The 19,075-nt window shown below is 44.8% G+C and overlaps 1 protein-coding gene across 3 annotated transcripts in view; it reads right to left on the bottom strand.

The window, feature by feature from the left end:
* LOC146809192 (uncharacterized) overlaps positions 1–19,075 on the bottom strand; it is a 223,121-nt gene that overhangs the window by 124,923 nt on the left and 79,123 nt on the right. For 2 of the 3 annotated variants that reach the window (XM_085614304.1, XM_085614309.1), the window contains exon 2: positions 7,724–7,856. The exons of the other annotated variant lie outside the window; for it this stretch is intronic. In XM_085614304.1, coding sequence (XP_085470430.1) covers positions 7,724–7,753 — 30 coding nt within the window. In that variant the 5' untranslated portion in view covers positions 7,754–7,856. The remainder of the gene's footprint in view (positions 1–7,723; positions 7,857–19,075) is intronic. 3 annotated transcript variants of the gene reach the window in all.

Below are 19,075 nucleotides of genomic sequence, written 5' to 3'. Positions count from 1 at the left end.
AACTCTTCCCAACTTTGAGAGGCAGACATGAAACATATATAAACATTAGTGGGGAAGGAGTGGAGTAGGAACAGGTGACAGGCACAATGTCCACAGGCATTTTGATTACTAATGGGTCCTGTAGTTAAATCAATTATTTGCTTCAGCAACTTGTCTACCGTGTGTTCACAGCAGCATCATGCCTCTTTGTAGATTATTACCTATGAAGGAAGCTTTCCAATGCATAAAGGCAGCAAACAGAGGAAGAGTCCCCTGAATGCTCACATTAGATTATGACTATTTATTGTATGCTATATGACTGGAATGAGGAAACAACAACTATTCTCCTATCAAATGTGGCTTTTCATATTCTTTAGCTCACCCATCAACTCATGCATCCCCATGTTTAAAATCATGAAGGGCGCATATAGCAATGGTGTGGGTTTCATGGTGACTTAAGGACATGGAGGAGGCCATAACTGTGTCAAAGTGAGCAAGGCAGAAATAATACTAGGGGGTCGAGTATGATGTCGTTCGGAAATCATTCTGACCAAATCGGTCTCGAATGGTTTCCGACCGAATCAGATTCGGGGAGTCCAACGGACCAATTACGATTGTTCCGAATACGATTCAGTTGGACCTCCATTGACTTCAATAAGAGCCTGTGTTCTGACCAAATACACAGGGTCCCATTGAAGAAGGGCTGTTTGGGGAAGATCATGCACCTGTGGCGGGCACCCCATGGTGCCCGCTACACTGCATGGTTACAAAAAGGGGTCCCTTGGGTATCCCCACGGGCCCCATTCAGAAGGCTCTGGGTGAATAAGGGCCTGCTACTGTCCCCCAAAGTCAGATTCCGACAGCCGAACTGTGTCGAAACAACCGATTCAGAAAGACTGTCTGAATCTGACATCGGAAACGCAGATCGTTGACCTGTAACAGCCCGCTCCGACTGACTCCATTCCTCCAAATTTTATTCGGAACTGAGACAGAAAGCCTGAATGCTTTCCGAACATCGTATTCATTTGTTCAGAAAGCTTTCCGAATCGATCAGAAAGACGGATTCCGAATCGGATTCAGCAGACCTGAATCCGATTCAGAGCCTTTCAGATCGACATCCTAATTGAACCCTAGGTCTGCACTCCTCCTTCCATCTCATCAATATCTCACTCAACAGGTAGGATTTAGAGAAAATTTACAATTCAAAGGCAATGCATCCTAAAGTGGCAGAAATGACTCCCAGCTTTAAAGTCTATATATGTTAATTTTTACAGACCGTCAAAAGGGCCAACTCCCAATACCTCAAGTAGATGATGCAGTCAGTGGACACTGGAGTTATGTCAAAAACCTATTCAGACAGAATGACTCACTTGTCCTCTCACATGCATCATATGTCACCTCATCCTCAATAGCATTGCAGATGTGATGGAGGCAAATGGCCAAACCTCTCCATATCAGGTGTGTTTACCACACAGTGAGCACCACCTCCACCAACTTCTTCTTGCACAACTAAGGAGCCACAGGAAACAACTGAGAATGAGAATGTGCCACACTTCAGACAACAATCATAAGGATTCTAATGTGTTGATGCAGCACTTTCCACCATGCAATTTTCTGGTGCAAATTCAGGTGCAGGCTGCACTTGAATGGAATTTTAGTTCCAGACTGAGGATGTAACAACAATCAATAATATGAAATAATGTGAAGCACATTTGGTCCCTCAAAGATGACAGAGTATTAGATGTGCATCTATTGATTTAAAAATAAATCAATCAGACTTATTTCCTTTGAAGGGATATATATTCACTTAAAAAAACAAAGGTTACATGGATGCTATAGTTAGGCAGATTTCACTTGTACAAAACCATGCAAATTCAGCAGTTGTAGTTACCTGAGCTAACTATAACTTACGCCACCGCAATGCACACAGAGTAATGCGTGAAAGGGGCCCATATATACAAGACCATTAAAAGTCAGGCAGGGTGACTTGTGGCCTTGTAAATAAGGGCAGGCACACTGTGCCACCGGTGCGTCAAAAAAAAGTGACGTACCGGCTGCCCAATGGCCTTGCAAATGAGACCCGCAGTGTGCATTATGTGTGACTGACAACATGATGACCAAAGGAAAAATTCATCCTCAGTATAATTCAAGGAACCAATAACTGTCAGATCTGTGTTTTTTGAATGGATGTACTACCCTCCGATTATTTCTATGTATAGATCAGTGATCATGGTTCTGTTCGCGTTGTGAATGATCTCTCTAACAAAGTGTGCACTGGGTGCATAATTGAAAAACACAGCGTCATATTTACAAGCCCCTTGCGCCGATGGTGCGTCACTTTTTATGTGATAAAAGCTGACACAACGTTGATGCAAGGGGCGTGTAAATAGGCCCCCATATCTATGAGGCCACATAAACCTTCTATACATGGCTTTGGATGACCTCATAGATATGGAGTAAGGCAAGGCAGAGCAAATCACTGCGTTGCCTTACTCTATGCTCGGGAGGCATCTTATGGGCGTTGGGGTGAGTTTTCCCTCACAAAACTCATGGATTTCGACACTATCCAAGATTTACAAGATCCTGTAAACCTGAGGAAGAGCCAACTCCTGATTCCTCCTGAGGTGAGGCTTAACGAGGAGAAATATTTTTATTTCTCCTAGTTTTTCCTCTTCTATATAGAAAGAGGAAAACGCCTGCTCGGATTTTTCTGTGCAGGTTGGTGCCCCTTCCTACACAAAAACAACCCTGCAATCAACGAAGGTACCCTTGCACCAGTGGTGGCAGCACAGGGAGAAAGGACAGGAATGCACTGTATTGCATAAACATGGTGCATTCCTGCCCTTTCACTTTGGCGTAGGACAGGGCATCAAGGAGACTTGCTTTACTGTCGTACACCGAAATCTCATAAACGAAGGCCTTAGTGATCCTTGATGAGCATACGATACGTGTGAATGATAGTGCCTCATTTACGGGGATTTGGTGTAGGGCAGCGCAGTAAGTCAGCTTGCATTCCTGTCCTGTCCACCTGCAATGGTGCCGTTGCGGTGGGCTTGCACCAACACAGGCATCCTTGCACGATGGTGCAAGTGTGCCTGTGTTGTCTGCAGGCTTGTTTTTGTGCATGAAGGGGCACCTTCCTGCACAGACAAAGATTCTAAGAGGCATTTAAAGAGGAAAAACAAGGAGGTATAATGCTATTTCTCCTCGATAAGTGGCCTCATAGATGTGATTTTTTAATCTGCGCCACCGAAGCGTCACAAGAAGTGATGCTCAGGGGGTGCTAGGGGCTAATAAATATACCCCAGGGTCACTATATGCGTGATTAGTTGAGCGATACATCTTTTGATTTCAGTTACGGTCCCGCAATAGGTGTTTGTAAGCAGTTGAATATCTGTGCAATAGCAAAAACACAGTGATCCTCTCAGTGTAATGATCCTTTGTCCTGTGTCTTCCTCTGAAATGATTGAAGCTTGTACATTTGAAAAATCTTTGAAGAATGTCCTCCTTACGGCTGAACACGAAATGGAAAGCCTGGAAAGCCGCCACATGAAAATTAGCAGCAGTCGTGCAACTGCCCTGCATCCAATATTAAAAGGGCAGCATGTGCATTCCCAACTCAGGTCTTTAAACATCCGACAGCATCAGTGGACATTAACCAGTGTATTTGAGAAACATCAAAAACTGTTCCAGGCAGTTCACAGAACGTGCAATACATCAGGACGAGCCCTATGTGCAAAGGGATCCGTCGCTAAAACCCCCCTGATCATCGCCTCATGGACACACGCTTTAGTGATTACATCAGCAACACATGCATTGAGCCTCTCTGCACCAACCAGCTCGTGATTTCATTCTTCACGGAAGACTATCATCGGTTTTACCCTGTATTGCTTGTAATATTTCTTGCTCTGCCCGACAATTCTGTCAGTAGTGACACCACTTAATTCCAGAATTGTGCAATGATTTCCGCTGTCCCACGTCTTATGGTGGAAATCGGGGTTGGTGAGTCATTGTAGACAATGAACCGTCCAACCTGGGTGCATTTTTGCTGCTTTTTATGTGTTGAACAGGTTAAATGCATGTAATTAAGTAAATATAAGTGGAGGGTCTCTTGTGACTTTCTTTGTGTAGCTTAGGATGTCTGCCCATTCGTTTTCTCTTTGATGCCCACAGGAGCTTCTCCTCCCATCAAGTTTTAAAGTTATCTACGTTGCAGTAAAGCTTACGGAACAGTGTGTTAATACAGAGTGGATATTGCATATCCTCCAGTACCAAATGTGAATACAGCCCCAGGGCATCAGTTCTGGTGGGTTTGTTCTGGTCATTCCATATTAGCCTGGTAGCTCTAGCAATGCGATGTGTGCGATAAAGTGTCCAGCCCAATCCCATAGCTGTTCCTGAGTGAGTCATGTGTATGCAGTGTTCGGTTGGTGTACACATCCCCTACAGTCAGTAGCCCTGCCTCAGTCCATGTCTGAGTATTGTGGTTCCTTGAATTCACCATGTAAAACTCGGAGGACCGTCCATAATCCATCTGCATGCTTAGACAGCCGAAATGCCTCCCCCAGTGCCTAAGTGCTTAATGGGCTGCAGGTGTTTTTTAGTCAAAAAGGCATTATATACTTCTTTCTTGCTCTCCCAGCATGAGGATTCTCATTAGAGGTTCTGTGCTGATGTGTACAGAGGGAAATCATTCCTGCTGAAGCTCATGTCCACTGCCCTACAGTTTAATCCCAGATGAAGTAATTCTAGAGAAAGAAACAATAGAGAAAGTACAAATTGCTGTTGCAGTGGGTATGTCCTCCTGCTTGGCCCGCAGACTGAGGGCAAGCAGTGAGCCGGGGATCTGAAGCAATGGCAATGTTTATCTCATGAATGTTCATAACCTAAAGACAGAGGCACAACACTGAATGGTTAATGCGTGTGCATATCCGTCTCAATCACAAATGAAGTTTCATAGGTGGTCAGTTGTTACACCCCGTTTCCATTGCCTGTTTCACCTACCCCAATGGCTGCGGCTCCTCGGCGAGTCAGCAGTTTCTGCCCAAGACTGCCAGGTGCCTAAAAGCATGGCCTTGGCATCCTAATGAATGACTCAAGGCGAGGGTATCTCATTTCTGAGTCAGTTAAATGAAAATGCATTCAGTCTGTCTTTTGATCTCTAGCGACCCATCTTAATTTCTTCCAAAAAACAATATGATTACTGTATTACTGTGTATGGCGTGAATGCTTTTTTTTTTGCTGTGAGAGGTAGGTATTGAATGGTAATTGTTACACAGGCCAGTGCTTCTACAGTAAGTTGCACAAGAGAGTATGAGAAATTAACGTTATGCTATCGGCTTACATGGGCTTCTGCCCCGTCTCAATGACACCACACGTACAAAACACACATATCAGCTCACAGTAGTAAACCAGCATCTCAGAGTCACAATCTGGGAGTTTACATGAATATATCATTTGCATTACCTCCCACGTAAAGATGGCTGACGAGGTTGTAGATCCGATGTCTTGACTCCGAGTGGGACACACCATGACCTTGGTGGGAGTGGCTTAAGGCCTGCAGCAATTAGATGCTAAGCAAGACGGGGCATATCATCAAGTAGGCGATATAAAATTATCGACGCTTTTGCGTCCGTTTTCAGACGAAAAGCAGCGATAATTTTATCGCCTAATCAGAAAGGTCACGCTATCGCGTGAATCCTTGCATTATCGTCTGTTTACTGAACGCCTAGCTTTGCATCTCTAATGAGATGCAAAGTGGGCGTTCCTGCCCTGACATAACTGAAGAAATGTCGCTAAGTGACATTTCTCCAATTATCAATGGGCACGCTAACCTGCAGAGTGACAAGCAAAGTAGCGATAACCTCTGTTATAGCTGCTTTCCTTACGCCTGCTTCAAGATTGACTTAGCCATGATGTCCTATGTAAGGTGGATATCATAGCTAAGTATGCCTTGCCCCATCATCAAGCTATCGCCAAACTTTGTGAGATTTATCGCTGAATTTCCAGCGATAATCCCAGATATGGCAGTTAGCGCTTGGAATTTTATCGCTTTTGAGATGAGCGTTGCTAATCGCACGCTATCTCAGCGATAAAATTCCACTTTACCCGGCGATAAATATCCTAGCGCTAAGTGCGCTGATCGATAATTAGCGCGGGTCTTTGATGATAGGCCCCAACATTGTTTACTCCACCTCCCTGAATTGTGTTTCTGAAATATCTGTTCTTTTCTTGCAGATGGACCTATGTGCCAGGTTATGCATTTACTCCTGTAAAATTGGCCGGTTTGGAGGTGCTCTTGGCAAACATATTAATGTTTATGGTAGACGTCTTTGTATACATATTCCTTTTCATGGGGTAAATAACTTTTTAGGATGGCCGACGCAATTCTGTGACCCTTTATTGAAACCCTTATAGTATGGGTGTAGTTGCCAGTCACAAAGGATGTTACAATTCTTGTCAATGCTCTGCTCTATGCGAATACCTCCAAGATGTTGGACGCATGGCCATCACGTTTTCTTCACGAAAGGATGAGTATGGGTAAAGTGGTGCCTTCCAGTCGTGAGGTGTGAGCAATTTACACGCTATACGGGCCGCTTAACCCCTTCAGTGCCCATGACGAGCTGGACTCGTCATGGGCTGCGGTGGCGCTGTGCCCATGACGAGTCCAGCTCGTCATGAACTCCGCCCGCTAATGCAAAGCGCGGCACTGGGCGGGGAAAGGGGCGGGCATGCAAGGGGTTAAATAGGGAGCATGGATGGGTTCTTGGCTTCACCGGATCTGGTACATGGAGTACCAGATGCATTCTTGTCTGCAGTCTATGACACCTACTCTACTAAGTCTTATGGCCAAATGCGGGCTGGGATAGCCCGTTACCCAGCACCTTGTTCGGCTTTGTCACTTTTGATAGCCAGAACGGGCGGGCAGTTATCAACACTGTTATATGACTTTAAACCCAAGCGATACTCTCTCTCCCTTCAGAGATTGATTGTGCACATATAATTTGTTTTTAACATATTGAGCTCAGTCTGGACTTGGGGGGATCCATTTAAAGGTCTTGCAGAGGATGCAGAGGTTGTTTAAGCATGTGGAGGACACGGCGTTGATCTGTCGGGTCATGGTGAGGGAGGAGTCAAATATGATGTCCAGCATATCTGATGAAGGACCACTGCTGGATTTGGCAGTACTGGGCATCAAGGCACTACAATTTTGTTGATCTTTCTCAAATCATGCACTATCCTGTATTTTCCACCAACATTTTTAAGTCTCATTATTGGCGAATTACAAGGACTACTCATTATTTCTTTTAAAATGCCTTGTTTAATCATTCAGTCAATTTCTGGAGCAACTCCTGCTTTCATTTCTGGACTCATTTTATATTGTCGGGTGTTTGGATAAACTGCACCTTCTTTCACTGTCACTTTCACTGCATCAACATTTGACATTAGCCCAATATCTTTTCCTGTAAAATCCCACACTTCTGGATTCACTGTTGTTTTCAACTCTTCTGGTAATTTATTTTCAGTCATCAGGGAATACATCTCATCGGGTAGCACCAGTATCCAGAAAAGTGATAGCACTGCCTTCCACTTTCCAATCAATAAATGGCCCTGACTGATCTACCGGCAAAGATGGCCAAGCACGAATTCCTCTTCCTCCCCCTCAGGCATCATCATTGCACGTAATCCATTTGTTCATCATCATTCTGTAAAAAATATTGTGTAACCACAGAATTTGTCTTACCACTTTCTCCTTGAAATCCGGCGCTTGCATTGTATTTCTGAGGGTTCACAAAGTATGGCATAGGAGCTGGTGGCACCTGCTACTGTGGAGTAACTACCTGCTGCAGCTGATTCATAACCACTTCATTCTGCATCTGTGGATTTAAATTTTGATTTGGCCCATTATTATTCTGAATGCTCTTACACTCGTTCCTCCAATGTCCAAGATTTCCGCAAGCATGACAAGGAAACTTCTTCTTTGTTTCCTCTCTTTTCACTCGATTTCTTACTCTACCACCATTCGCCACTTGATCATTCTGAACATAACCACCACCAGGAACTTCTCTCATGGGACACAATCTCTCTGCTTTTTCTGAATCTTTTAGCATGTATGCTGATGATGTTCCCTTTGCTTGTGCATCCTCCTTTTTCCTTGTACACCTAGTCCGCCACTTATCAATGTCTCCCCACTTCTGCAAAATGTTAATTAACTCTTTTATCTGTGGTATTTTACCAGACACATTCATATTCTCCAAACCCTTGTCAGTAAACTCCACTCAATATGGTTTCTGTAATAATGTTCCCTATATCCACTCCAATCTCTGAAGCAAGCTCTCTCAAACTCTCATGGAACAGCCTTGCATTTATGGTTATACTCCTGCATATACACAACAACTCTTCATCATTATAAAGATTCATCCTTTCTACTCCCACATTTCCAGATATCATCTCTTCCAAGTGTACTTTCAATCTGTAAATGTCTAAAATCTTTGTTGTTGAGCTTTGTTTTTCTATTCCCTGCGCCCACCTTTCTAAATCTTCTGGAGTGACTGCTGTCATATTTCTAGTTCCTAAACGTACCATTGATTCCTTTTCTTTCTAACTTCCAGGTGTGGCTCTTTTTGGTGTTTCAATTACAGGTTCTGTTATTGGAAGGTCCATTAATGAAATGACTGAATGGCACTCACTGGCCTGATCATCGGATATTATTAATTCTTTTCTGGGATTACTCAAAGGAATTGTTACTGCTTGAGGTTTTGGGCAACTCATTTTATCTCCATATAACAGGATAACAGGACCTATAGTCACTGGTACTGTCAATGCTTCAGTATTTAAATTCAAGTGACTTATTTTCTGTACTATTTCCTCCCTAGTTTTATTTAAGACCTCTCTCTCTTTATCTTGTGGCACCCTATTGACTGATGTGTCATGTAAAATTTTTGGGACATAAAGGTGTTCCCATTACCGGTACTCTTGGGGTGACTCTACTGGGTCCTTCTTGATACGGTGGAGGGTTTTAGGTAAAATATCCTCCAACAATTCATCATCTGATTCACCATATCCTGTCACATTCATGTGTTTTGGTTTCTCCTTACACTTGCTCCCTGACTGTTCCTCAGCCATTAACACTGGGGGTAATCCTTCCGATACCATAGCTCTTCTCCATTGCTTCATCTGACCTTCTCGGGATTCATGCAAATATCTGGGGAAAAATCCTTTATATCTTCCACCTCTTCATTTCTCTCGTTCAAATGACTCAGTCTCCCACTCTTCTAAAGCGTCATATTGAGTTAACCTAGGTCTTGGTTCCAAATCATTAATTCTCATTCTCAAATTCTGAAGAATTCTCCCATTAAAAATACAAGTTTCTGGGGAAGCTAGAAGTCCATCACCTTTTGTATATTCTATCCAATTCTCCAACCACACACAAGTATGATATCCTCTTTCCATCATCATAAAGGAAGCAGGAGTTTTCGGTGGCGGATTAGGAATTCCCCCTCTACGGGCGAGAATTAATCTCCAACAACAAATGACGTTTCATTCATTGTTGGAGATTAACTCTTGCCCGTAGTTTGATTGGTTGTGCTGACTACCGGGTAGTCAGCACAACAAATCAAACTACGGGCGGGAGTTAATCTACAACAATGAATGAAGCTTCATTCGTTGTTGGAGATTAACTCTCATCCGTAGTTTGATTTGTTGTGCTGACTACCCAGTTCATGGTCGGCATTTAGTGCCGCTCGCCTGATCACAAACTGTTAAACAGTTCTTCCCCTTTGTTTGGGCTCACAATCCCCTTGTTACAAAAGAACCGTGCGTGCCTCAGCAATTATTAATGTCCAGGTCCAAGGAACATTGTGGTTTGAATTTGTTTACCCCTCTGCTGTAATAAAAGGTCCAAATTGGTTTATCCCTCCGCCATACCAAAAGCAGTTGCCAAAGTGGTTTCTATTGACCGTTTTCTTGAACAGCGACTCTTACATTCTGCGTTACCAGCACTACTTAAGAAAAGTGTAACCAAAGTCGTTGACTTAACAGCGTTAATCGTGGCCTTCATAGGGTCATTTGTAACTAATATTGAAATTGTATTTATATTTATTTGAATTGTATATAATTTTGACCCCTTATAGTTTCTCTGTACTTTATTGTTGTTTACCATCTCACGCTGTCCACATCATTTGTGTCACTGCGCCGTTCACTGTCACTAACACGACCAGTGCACATTTGGTTATGTTTGGTTACTTCAATATATTTGTAATGTAGTGCTGTTTAACTACCTGCAAATAACATACTGCCAATTCTAATTTCTTTGGTCTACCTTGTTTGTTTTTTCCTTCCCTTGATTTGATTAAAGCATACTGTTTAATGGTCCTTATAAATGATTACTGGTTGAGACATTGTTGTTTTGATATATTAGTTTTACACACAACAGTTTTTAATACTTGTTAGTGAGTTAAAGGAGAGGATTGCTTCCGAGCAAGTCTCTTTTCAACGAGTCCTTGCTCCAACACTGGTGAGAGCCACATACGCCATCCCACCCTGGATTCACCTGAGTGTCTAATTTTAAAAAATGTGTACGTTTTCTGGATTTCTCTAGGTGCTATCTGAGCTAGAAAACTAAAGTGTTTTGCTACCAACTTTGAAAATAACAGGTCAGTTTTCAGTGTAAAATTGTGATGTGTCGATGTTACTTTTTGGGCGCCTTTCCAGTTGCAGGCAGTAGGCCTACCCACAAAAGTAAGGAACCGATTTTATTAGGAGACTTGGCATAAAGCAATGATTGGAGAAAAACTGTGATTCCACACAGATTCCAGGACTTTCCATCACAGATATTTTAAGAAAATATTAGTTCTATTAGTCTTCGTTTGAGGTTTGCAAGGGGGTCTGAGTAATACAACTTGACAAAAGCCACAAATGTCACCCTACCCTGATCTTCCACTGGCTGTCTAGTTTTAAAAAATGTGCAGTTTTGCTAGGTTTCCTTAGGTGCCAGCTGAGTTAGGGCCTAAAACCAACATTGCAAAAAAAAGGGTTTGTTTTTAGTGCAAATTTTTATGTATCCATGTCGTGTATTGGACCTCTCACGGGCACTAGGCCCTTGCTCCTGAGGCGGAAAGCCGGGAGAAAAAGCTTGTGAATTTTTTAAAATTTGGAAACTGTATTGTCGTTTTTAACCTACTTGCTCCCTTCCTTCTTGGCATTCCCCTTGATACCAGCTGTTGCAGCTCTTCGTGCAGCGGACCTTAGCGCTGCCGAGGCTTGAGTATACACCCGCCGCCATTCCCCACTGGCCCACAGGACACGCCCACGGCTGCGAGGCCACGCCCTTCTTTTTCCCTATAATTATGTGCATACCTCGTACGCGCAGCGGATGAGCGCAGCGGGCGCGCCGTCAGCGCGCCAAAGGCGCGCCTAAGGCAAGCCCGTCAGCGCCCGTCCGCGGCCGACCGGGGCAAGGGGCACATCACTATGCGCGTTTCTTAACATATACTACTGAACAACTGTGCTCCCTCAACAAAGATTGGCCTCTAAACTCTGTAACATTGTCTCACGTCCAAGATCTTGGAATTGCCTCGCCCAAATCTGATACGCTCGTCCCCCCCCCTCTCCCCACTGCCGCCCTCCTTCTGAACACGAGGTCAGCTGTCAAGCACCAGACCGAAATATTTGATCTCTTAGATTCTAACTCTCCAGACCTACTGTTTTTAACTGAAACATGGTACCGGCCTGACTCCTTGCCGAGCATCCTGACGGCCCTTCCGCCCCACTAATCTATGCTCCGTGCAGATCGACTGGAGGAGAGAGCGGGCGGCGGGGTAGCTTTGATTGCCCGCAATGGACTTCATTTTCAGCCACTCGCTTCGCCCACGATACCAGCAGCTGATTGCCTCGTAGTACGCTCTACCTCTTTTAAGATCCCAATCACCTGTGTATTAACATACCGGCCACCCCAGCCATCCCCCGGCTTTCTCTCTGCCTTCCAGGACTTACTGGCCACCCTAGCAGTCCTCGTTCTGGGAGATTTTAATTTCTGGCCCACTGACCCCGCCGAGGATACCATATCCAAAACTTTTACTCAACTTCTTCTCAGTCTCAACTTCACTCAGCACGTTCATGGTCCTACCCACACCCGGGGCCACATCCTCGATCAGATATGGACATTAAACATCCCGACTTCCGCTCCAACTATCTCGCCCAGTCCATGGTCTGACCACTCCGTGCTCACCTTCTCCCTGGATCTGAGCCATAAAATAACACCTTCCTTCCCCAATAACATCTGGGCAAGGAATTGGAATCGAGTCGACATTCCATCCTTGTGCAACTCGTTAACTGCCACCTGCCCGGATTTATCGGGCTCGACTCCACACCTTCAGACTACCATCCTAGATCGCTGGCTTGCCAAAGCCTGCGACCTAGTGGCCCCTCTGAAGCGGATCACCATCAACCGCACCCACAATGCCAATAAGTGGGTCAGCCCTGGCCTTAAAGCCAAGAAACTGGAGGTACGGCAGGCTGAACGAGCATGGAGAAGAGCATACTGCCCGACCCGGAGGCTACACTATGTTACTACATTTAGCGAATATAAACAAGCCATCTTGGCAGCCAAGACAGAATATTTTTCGGGGCGTATTCTAGCTGCAGAAAGCCAGCCACGCGAGATTTTTGCCACCGTCCACGAGCTGGCATCATCGGACAGAACTCTGCCCAAGATCCCCCCCTCTCAGGCCCTATGCGACTCGCTTAACGAGTTTTTCATCGAAAAAATAGTTTACATTAAAGCCAACATTCCCTCCCCTTCGCCCACTTTCACCCACCCCCAACCATCTGGTAATAATTTGTCCCTCACCTCTATTCCCGCACTGACTAGAGAAACTCTGTCTCCCCTACTTAGGCATGTCAAGTCGGGCTCTCCAGCTGACATCTGTCCGGCACGCACTCTCCGTCAGATTTTTGCTGAGTGCCCATTCCCTGTCCTCACTCTCCTGAATGATTGTCTCACTCATGGCCTTGTCCCTGCCCCCTTCAAGACTGCCATAATCCTCCCCATATTAAAAAAACCCGGAACGGACCCTGCTTCCCGGGCAAACTACCGCCCTATATCCCTTCTCCCTTATCTGGGAAAGGTAGCTGAGTCCCATGTCACCCAGGCGCTCAGCTCCTTCATAGAGGACAGTAACTACCTTGCACCCTGCCAGGCGGGCTTTCGCCCCCGCCACTCCACTGAGAAGGTGATCATTTCGGTCATGGACCAACTCAGGGAGGGGCTTGATACCAACACCCCCCAGGCCCTTGTCCTCCTGGATCTGTCCGCCGCTTTTGACACGGTGGACCATTCCATCCTCTTGTCCCGTGTCAGGGCGGCGGGCATAGGGAGACAGGTGCTGGCCTGGATAGGCTCCTTCCTGGCAGACCGCACCCAGGCTGTCCATCTGGCTGAATTCTCTGCCCCGCCTCGTAGAGTGCATTGCGGTGTCCCTCAGGGCTCCTCTCTTTCCCCCCTTTTACTTAACCTTTACATTTTCCCCCTTATTTTTGCACTGCAACAAATGGAGGTCACAGTCTACAACTATGCCGATGACCTCCAACTTATTTTTAATTTCCCCTCATTAGGTATCACTAGCTTCCAGTCCGTCATGCTGTTTATCCGGGATTGGATGAATGCGAACCACCTCAAACTCAACCCGGATAAAACAGAGCTGGTACTGACTGGCGGCAGTGGTAACCCTTGGACTCCCTCATTTTGGCCCCCCTCTCTTGGTTTACCTCCCACCCCTTCTTATTCAGTTAAGACCCTTGGTATCACACTCAATTATCATTTGACACTTCATTCCCACATTAGTTCTGTTGTTTCTTCTTGTTTCTTCTCCTTGCGTATCATTAGGAAAGTATCCCGGTTTTTCTCTCTCTCTGCACTCAAATTGATTGTAATGGCCATGGTCTTATCTAAGATCGATTACGGAAACATTATTTATAATGGTGCTCCCGCCTATGCACTTCAACGCCTTCAACTGGTGCAGAACCAGGCAGCCCGCCTGGTACATGGCCTATCCAAATCTCACCACTCCTCTCCCCTCCTCACTGCCCTTCATTGGCTTCCCATCAAACAACGGGCCCTTTTCAAACTTGGTTGCCTTACTTTTCAAGCTCGGGCAGGTATAGCTCCTGCTTTTATCAACTCTGCTATCACCAATTACTGCCCTTCTAGAGACTTACGCTCATCCACTAAATCCCTACTTGTCATTCCCCGTTTCAAGAAACAAAGATCGGGACGCCAGAAATTCTCGGTCCTCGCGCCCACTTTCTGGAACACCCTCCCGCTCACCATCCGACTCTCCCCCTCCTATATGGAGTTCCGCAAGGCCCTTAAGACCCTATTGTTCCAGCAAGCTTTTAGTCCCTAGCCCCCTAGCCTCCCGGGCCCTTCCCCGCCCAGAAATCCCTCTAGCGCCAAGAAACTGCATAGTGAACGTGCGCTCTATAAATTTTTAAAAATTCAAATTCAAATTCACACAAGTGAGGCACCATTTTTATTAACTATTGACATCTGTTATTACCTATTGGACTTTCTACCTTCCAAATTTAAGCCAGTGTGGAAGAAAGAAGACATTTAGAAAAATTCCCTCTGAATAACGTTCTAGCCTCTGTGCCAACAGATTCAGAGATGTGCAAATAATCACTGTTCCTATCATCCATATCTGTTGTCCATTTCAGAAATAAATAGGTTTTCTTTTTTACCCATTTTTCACTCTAGATATTTGACCATATAAATTGATCTATACTACTTTGAACACCATGCATCCCTGTAATATCAAAGCACGAGTCTTCAGCAGTGCAGCTGTGTTAAATATGTTTTGTCTAGGTGCTAAGGACTGCCCAGAACTGGCCCAGAAGATTGTTCAATGTGGGAGAGGAGGGTGCTCATGCTTGGGAGGAACATGGCGGCCACCAGCTAAACGGCTGCGGTCCGCTCCCCCGGGGTTGATAACAGGTTCTTAATGGGTCTCGCTGCAAGGATTCCATCACTTTTTCATCGAGATTAGGTTACCCCCCCTCTTTACACCTGTAAAATATCAAAACTGTAAAAAACTTCTGAGCACGTACCATTGGAGGTTATGTGGAACGAGCTTCCTTCTTTGTGCCCCGCGGATGCGGGCTGGGATGCCTGCGGGGACGACAGCGTGGCCAGCGGCTAGTGTTAAGAGGAGGCTGCACAGAGGTGCCGGAGGCGGGATCTGGCTCAGTCTCAGCTCCAGCTCATCGGAGGCAGAGCCAGCACTTGTGCTGGTGTGAACTCGAGCTGTGGGGTCCGAGTGGAGTGGAAGGCAGAATCTGATGCCCAGGTAGGGAGCCTGGGTCATGCGATATCCCCCGCAAAGAAGTTAGTGAGGATGAAGGTAAGAGGCACCTTTTTCTGTCTGGGAACGCTAATGACAATGTGCATCCCCTCAGTGAGACTGCTGTTATAATCTCTAAGCTACATACAGAGGAGTTTTTTTTAACTGTAAGGAGACAAGGGGGATAAGTGAGACAGCGACAGTGGAAGTCTCACCACCCCAAATAAATAGATATACTTTGCGGGCAAGAGTAGCGCATACCTCCAATAACGTCGATATCACTAAGCCTATTTTTCCTCCACATGTCTCCCCTCGCATCTCTGAAGTAAAAACATCAGTAAAACAATGTAAGCAGAGAGCGGTCACGAAGGACGACGGAGCTGTCTTAAAGGGGTAGAGGCTGGTAAGAGGAAAGGCAGAGGTAAAAGCAAGAAGACATCACCCCAAAAAGTGAAAATTACTCCCTCACTGAAAACGTACTATAAAGTTATGTCTACCTCAACTGCCCTAACCACTTCTGTATGTGATCCCGCAAAGAGTAGGGGTCAAGAACGTCCTTGGGCAACTGTACAGAGCTCTCTGAGTCTACCAGTGGTGAGCTTAAGTAATACTCAGAAGAAAATAAGTATAGCGCTTGAAGGAGCGCCTGAGGGAGAGTGTAGTGCCCAGGAGGGGCAAAGTAATCAATCTCTTAGAAGAATCAGAAGTAGGTTTTAATGATGCTCCAGATATACATCCCGCAGTGAGCCTCTCGAATAGATATTCTGTTCTGGCAACCCATGACTACGTGGAAGCACCACAGGGTGCCCTGAAACCCATAGATGACCATGAGACTACAGACCCCACGACACGTTCCTTGATAGACATACTACTCGCCCTAAAGGACGAAATGACGAGCAGATTCACTGTCTCCGAGACGAATCAAGCCGGGTTGGCTAGTGGATTCTTGGTTTCAGACGTAAATCAGGCAGCCATACATGCCTCTTGCGAAGTGTTGGCTAAGAGATTAGATGATGTCACGTTAAGAACAGAAGCAATTGAGTTGGAAATTCCTAAAATTAAAGAAACTATGTCTACTACCTCAGTGGAAATTGCTAAAATATTGGTCCAGAATAAAGAACTTAAGGAAGATCTCGAATGTCTGGAAAACCACTCAAGGAAGAACAATTTAAGACTCCTGAATGTACCTGAAACTCTGGAGGGATCAGATATAAAAGGGATTGTGATTTCCTTATTAAAAGGGACTCTCTTGAAGAATTCACCAGATGTGCATCTCGCATGTGAAATACAAAGGGTGCATCGCGATCCCTTCAAGAGGATTCCAGCCAGGCAAAAACCCAGGAAAATTCTTGGTTAATTTTTTGTCATATTCTGTAAAGGAGCTGATTCTATCTTCAGCTCTCAAGTAAGACACAATAACTTCAGGATGTCCAAGTCTGTTTTCTTTTTCTATAAGATCTGACATCTCACATATAACCACAACGAGACAGTGGGAGCTGGGGAAGAGGCTCGAGGAGCTAAACAAAATGGGGGCTAATACTCAGTTAAAGTTTCCTGCAGTTTTGCGTGTAATGTGGAATAATCATATGCACCAGATTCGTACAATTGAGGAGGCAGAGGCTCTTATAGTAAAAATCAAAAAATAATTGGATGGTAGAGAGTGGAGTCGCTGATGTAAAGGGAATCCATGACAGCACAACCTTAGGTTAGATGTATTCTCCAAATGCCGGAGGGAGTGGAGACCAAATAGGCTCAGCCTATTGGAAGGGAGGTTTTCTCATGGTGGGGGGTCACGGGGGGAGGGGAGGGAAAGAGGGAGGGAGGGGCACATCGGGTGGGGAGCAGTGGGAAAAATAAAAAAAACTAATCTCAACTAATTCTATGGGAGGTCCGTCTTTTTGGCATAAGTGGTCCGGAAACTGAATGGCAGGAACTTCATTAAAAGATAGCAAGGTCACATTTATCTCTTGGAATGTTAATGGATTAAGATGCCCCCACAGGCAAAGATTAATTCTGAAATACTTAGAACTCTCCCCAGCCCAGATCTTTATTATACAGGAAACACACTTAAGTTTTCTAGAAAGTCGCTCTACCTTTTCCAAAGTTTCCTGGATGAAATGTTACTGTATAACAGATGATTAAAAGTAGAGTTGTTGCAGTTTTGATCAAGCATGGGGTCTCTTGTTCCATTAAATCTGTGCATACGGATCAGACCAGGTGGGTAATAGCGCAGCTGGATTTTGGAGGTGTGGAGCTTGTCTGTGCTTCGTTCTATGGCCCTAATGTTAATGATTTGACATATATTTGCAAGGTACAATCAAAATTAATTACGGCAACCCCCCTAATCGTAGGTGGCGACTTTAATGTCCTTTTAGATCCACTAAAAGATAGGTCCAATCAAAGTTACTATGTAGGAGCACCCCGAGTTTGTCGCGTTATGAGCAATATGTTGCATGACTTGGAACTGGTAGATGTCTGGAGGGCTAAGAGGGGAGACATTCAGGGGTTTACATTCCATAGTAAAAAGCACAGTCACTCATCTAGGATTGACTACATTTTAACAGATAGGTCTACTTTGGGAGGACTGTCAGAGATTTCAGTTCTACCAAGTCACCTCTCCAACCACGCCCCAGTGCTTTTTTCTTATCTCAGTAAAGAGTATAAGCTACATTCTAGATGGACACTTAATAGAGCTATGCTTCTGGACCCTGAAATTATTCAGGCAATTAAGCTATCCTCCCTATAATTTTTCTCTTTAAATGACCATGGACTTTATTTGAGATGCCTTTAAGGCTAACCTGAGGGGCAGGCTCCATGGCCTTATATCTTCTAAGAATAGAGCCGAGGCCCGGGTGCTCCATGATATTGAGGAGAGAATTCTCCACTTAGAGAATGAAAGGAATAGATTTAGCTATGGGAATCCAGGAAAACTGACACAAATCCAGGGAAACCTAGATTGTGGCAGGCAAGAGTACAGGGGTTAATTAGACCAAAAGTGTAAGGCACAGTGGCTCACTAAGAGCATGCAAAATTTCGAGTATGGGGAGAAAGCTGGCGCCCTATTGGCCTGGAAAGCAAGAGTTGACAGCTCTAAGAATAATATAAATGAACTGATAATAAACAGCAGTGGGGATAAGTCAGGCGATGTTGAGGATATGCAAACCTGACTGCTTTCCCTGTTTTCAGACATTTAAGATTTGGCCCCGTCCTTTGGTCATATACAAACATGGTTGAGGAGTAAATCTCTACCAACTCTCACAGAAGAGTGTCGTGACATCTTAGATGCTCCTATTACTCTCGAAGAGATTAAAGGTCAAATAAAAAATGTAAAAATTAAAAGGCATCAGGTATGGATGCACTCCCCAATGAAGTTTATAAACTCCTATCAGAGGAATTGACCCCAGCACTAAGCATTACTTTCGACTCAGTATACTGTCTTATAGGTAAAGTCCCTAAATCCTGGAAGGAGGCTACTATTGTATTGATTTTAAAGCCTGGAAAGGATCCTTTAAAAGCCAACTCTTATTGTGCAATCTCCCTGCTGAATGCCGACTATAAGATCTTTATGGGTATTTTGGCGGGAAGATTGGCTAAAGTGGTCCCAAACCTGGTCCATATTGACCAGAAGGGCTTTATAACAGGAAGGTTCATCCAGGAACAGAAACAATTGTTAATAGGCAATATTGACTTGGCCATTAGAAGATCTGACCCGTTGGCCATAGTGGCCTTAGATGCAGCCAAGGCGTTTGACAGGGTCT

This window comes from Triturus cristatus, chromosome 7 (genome assembly GCF_964204655.1).
Source record: "Triturus cristatus chromosome 7, aTriCri1.1, whole genome shotgun sequence".
In the NCBI taxonomy this organism is placed as follows: domain Eukaryota; kingdom Metazoa; phylum Chordata; class Amphibia; order Caudata; family Salamandridae; genus Triturus; species Triturus cristatus.
This window is presented reverse-complemented; position numbering and strand designations above follow the sequence as displayed.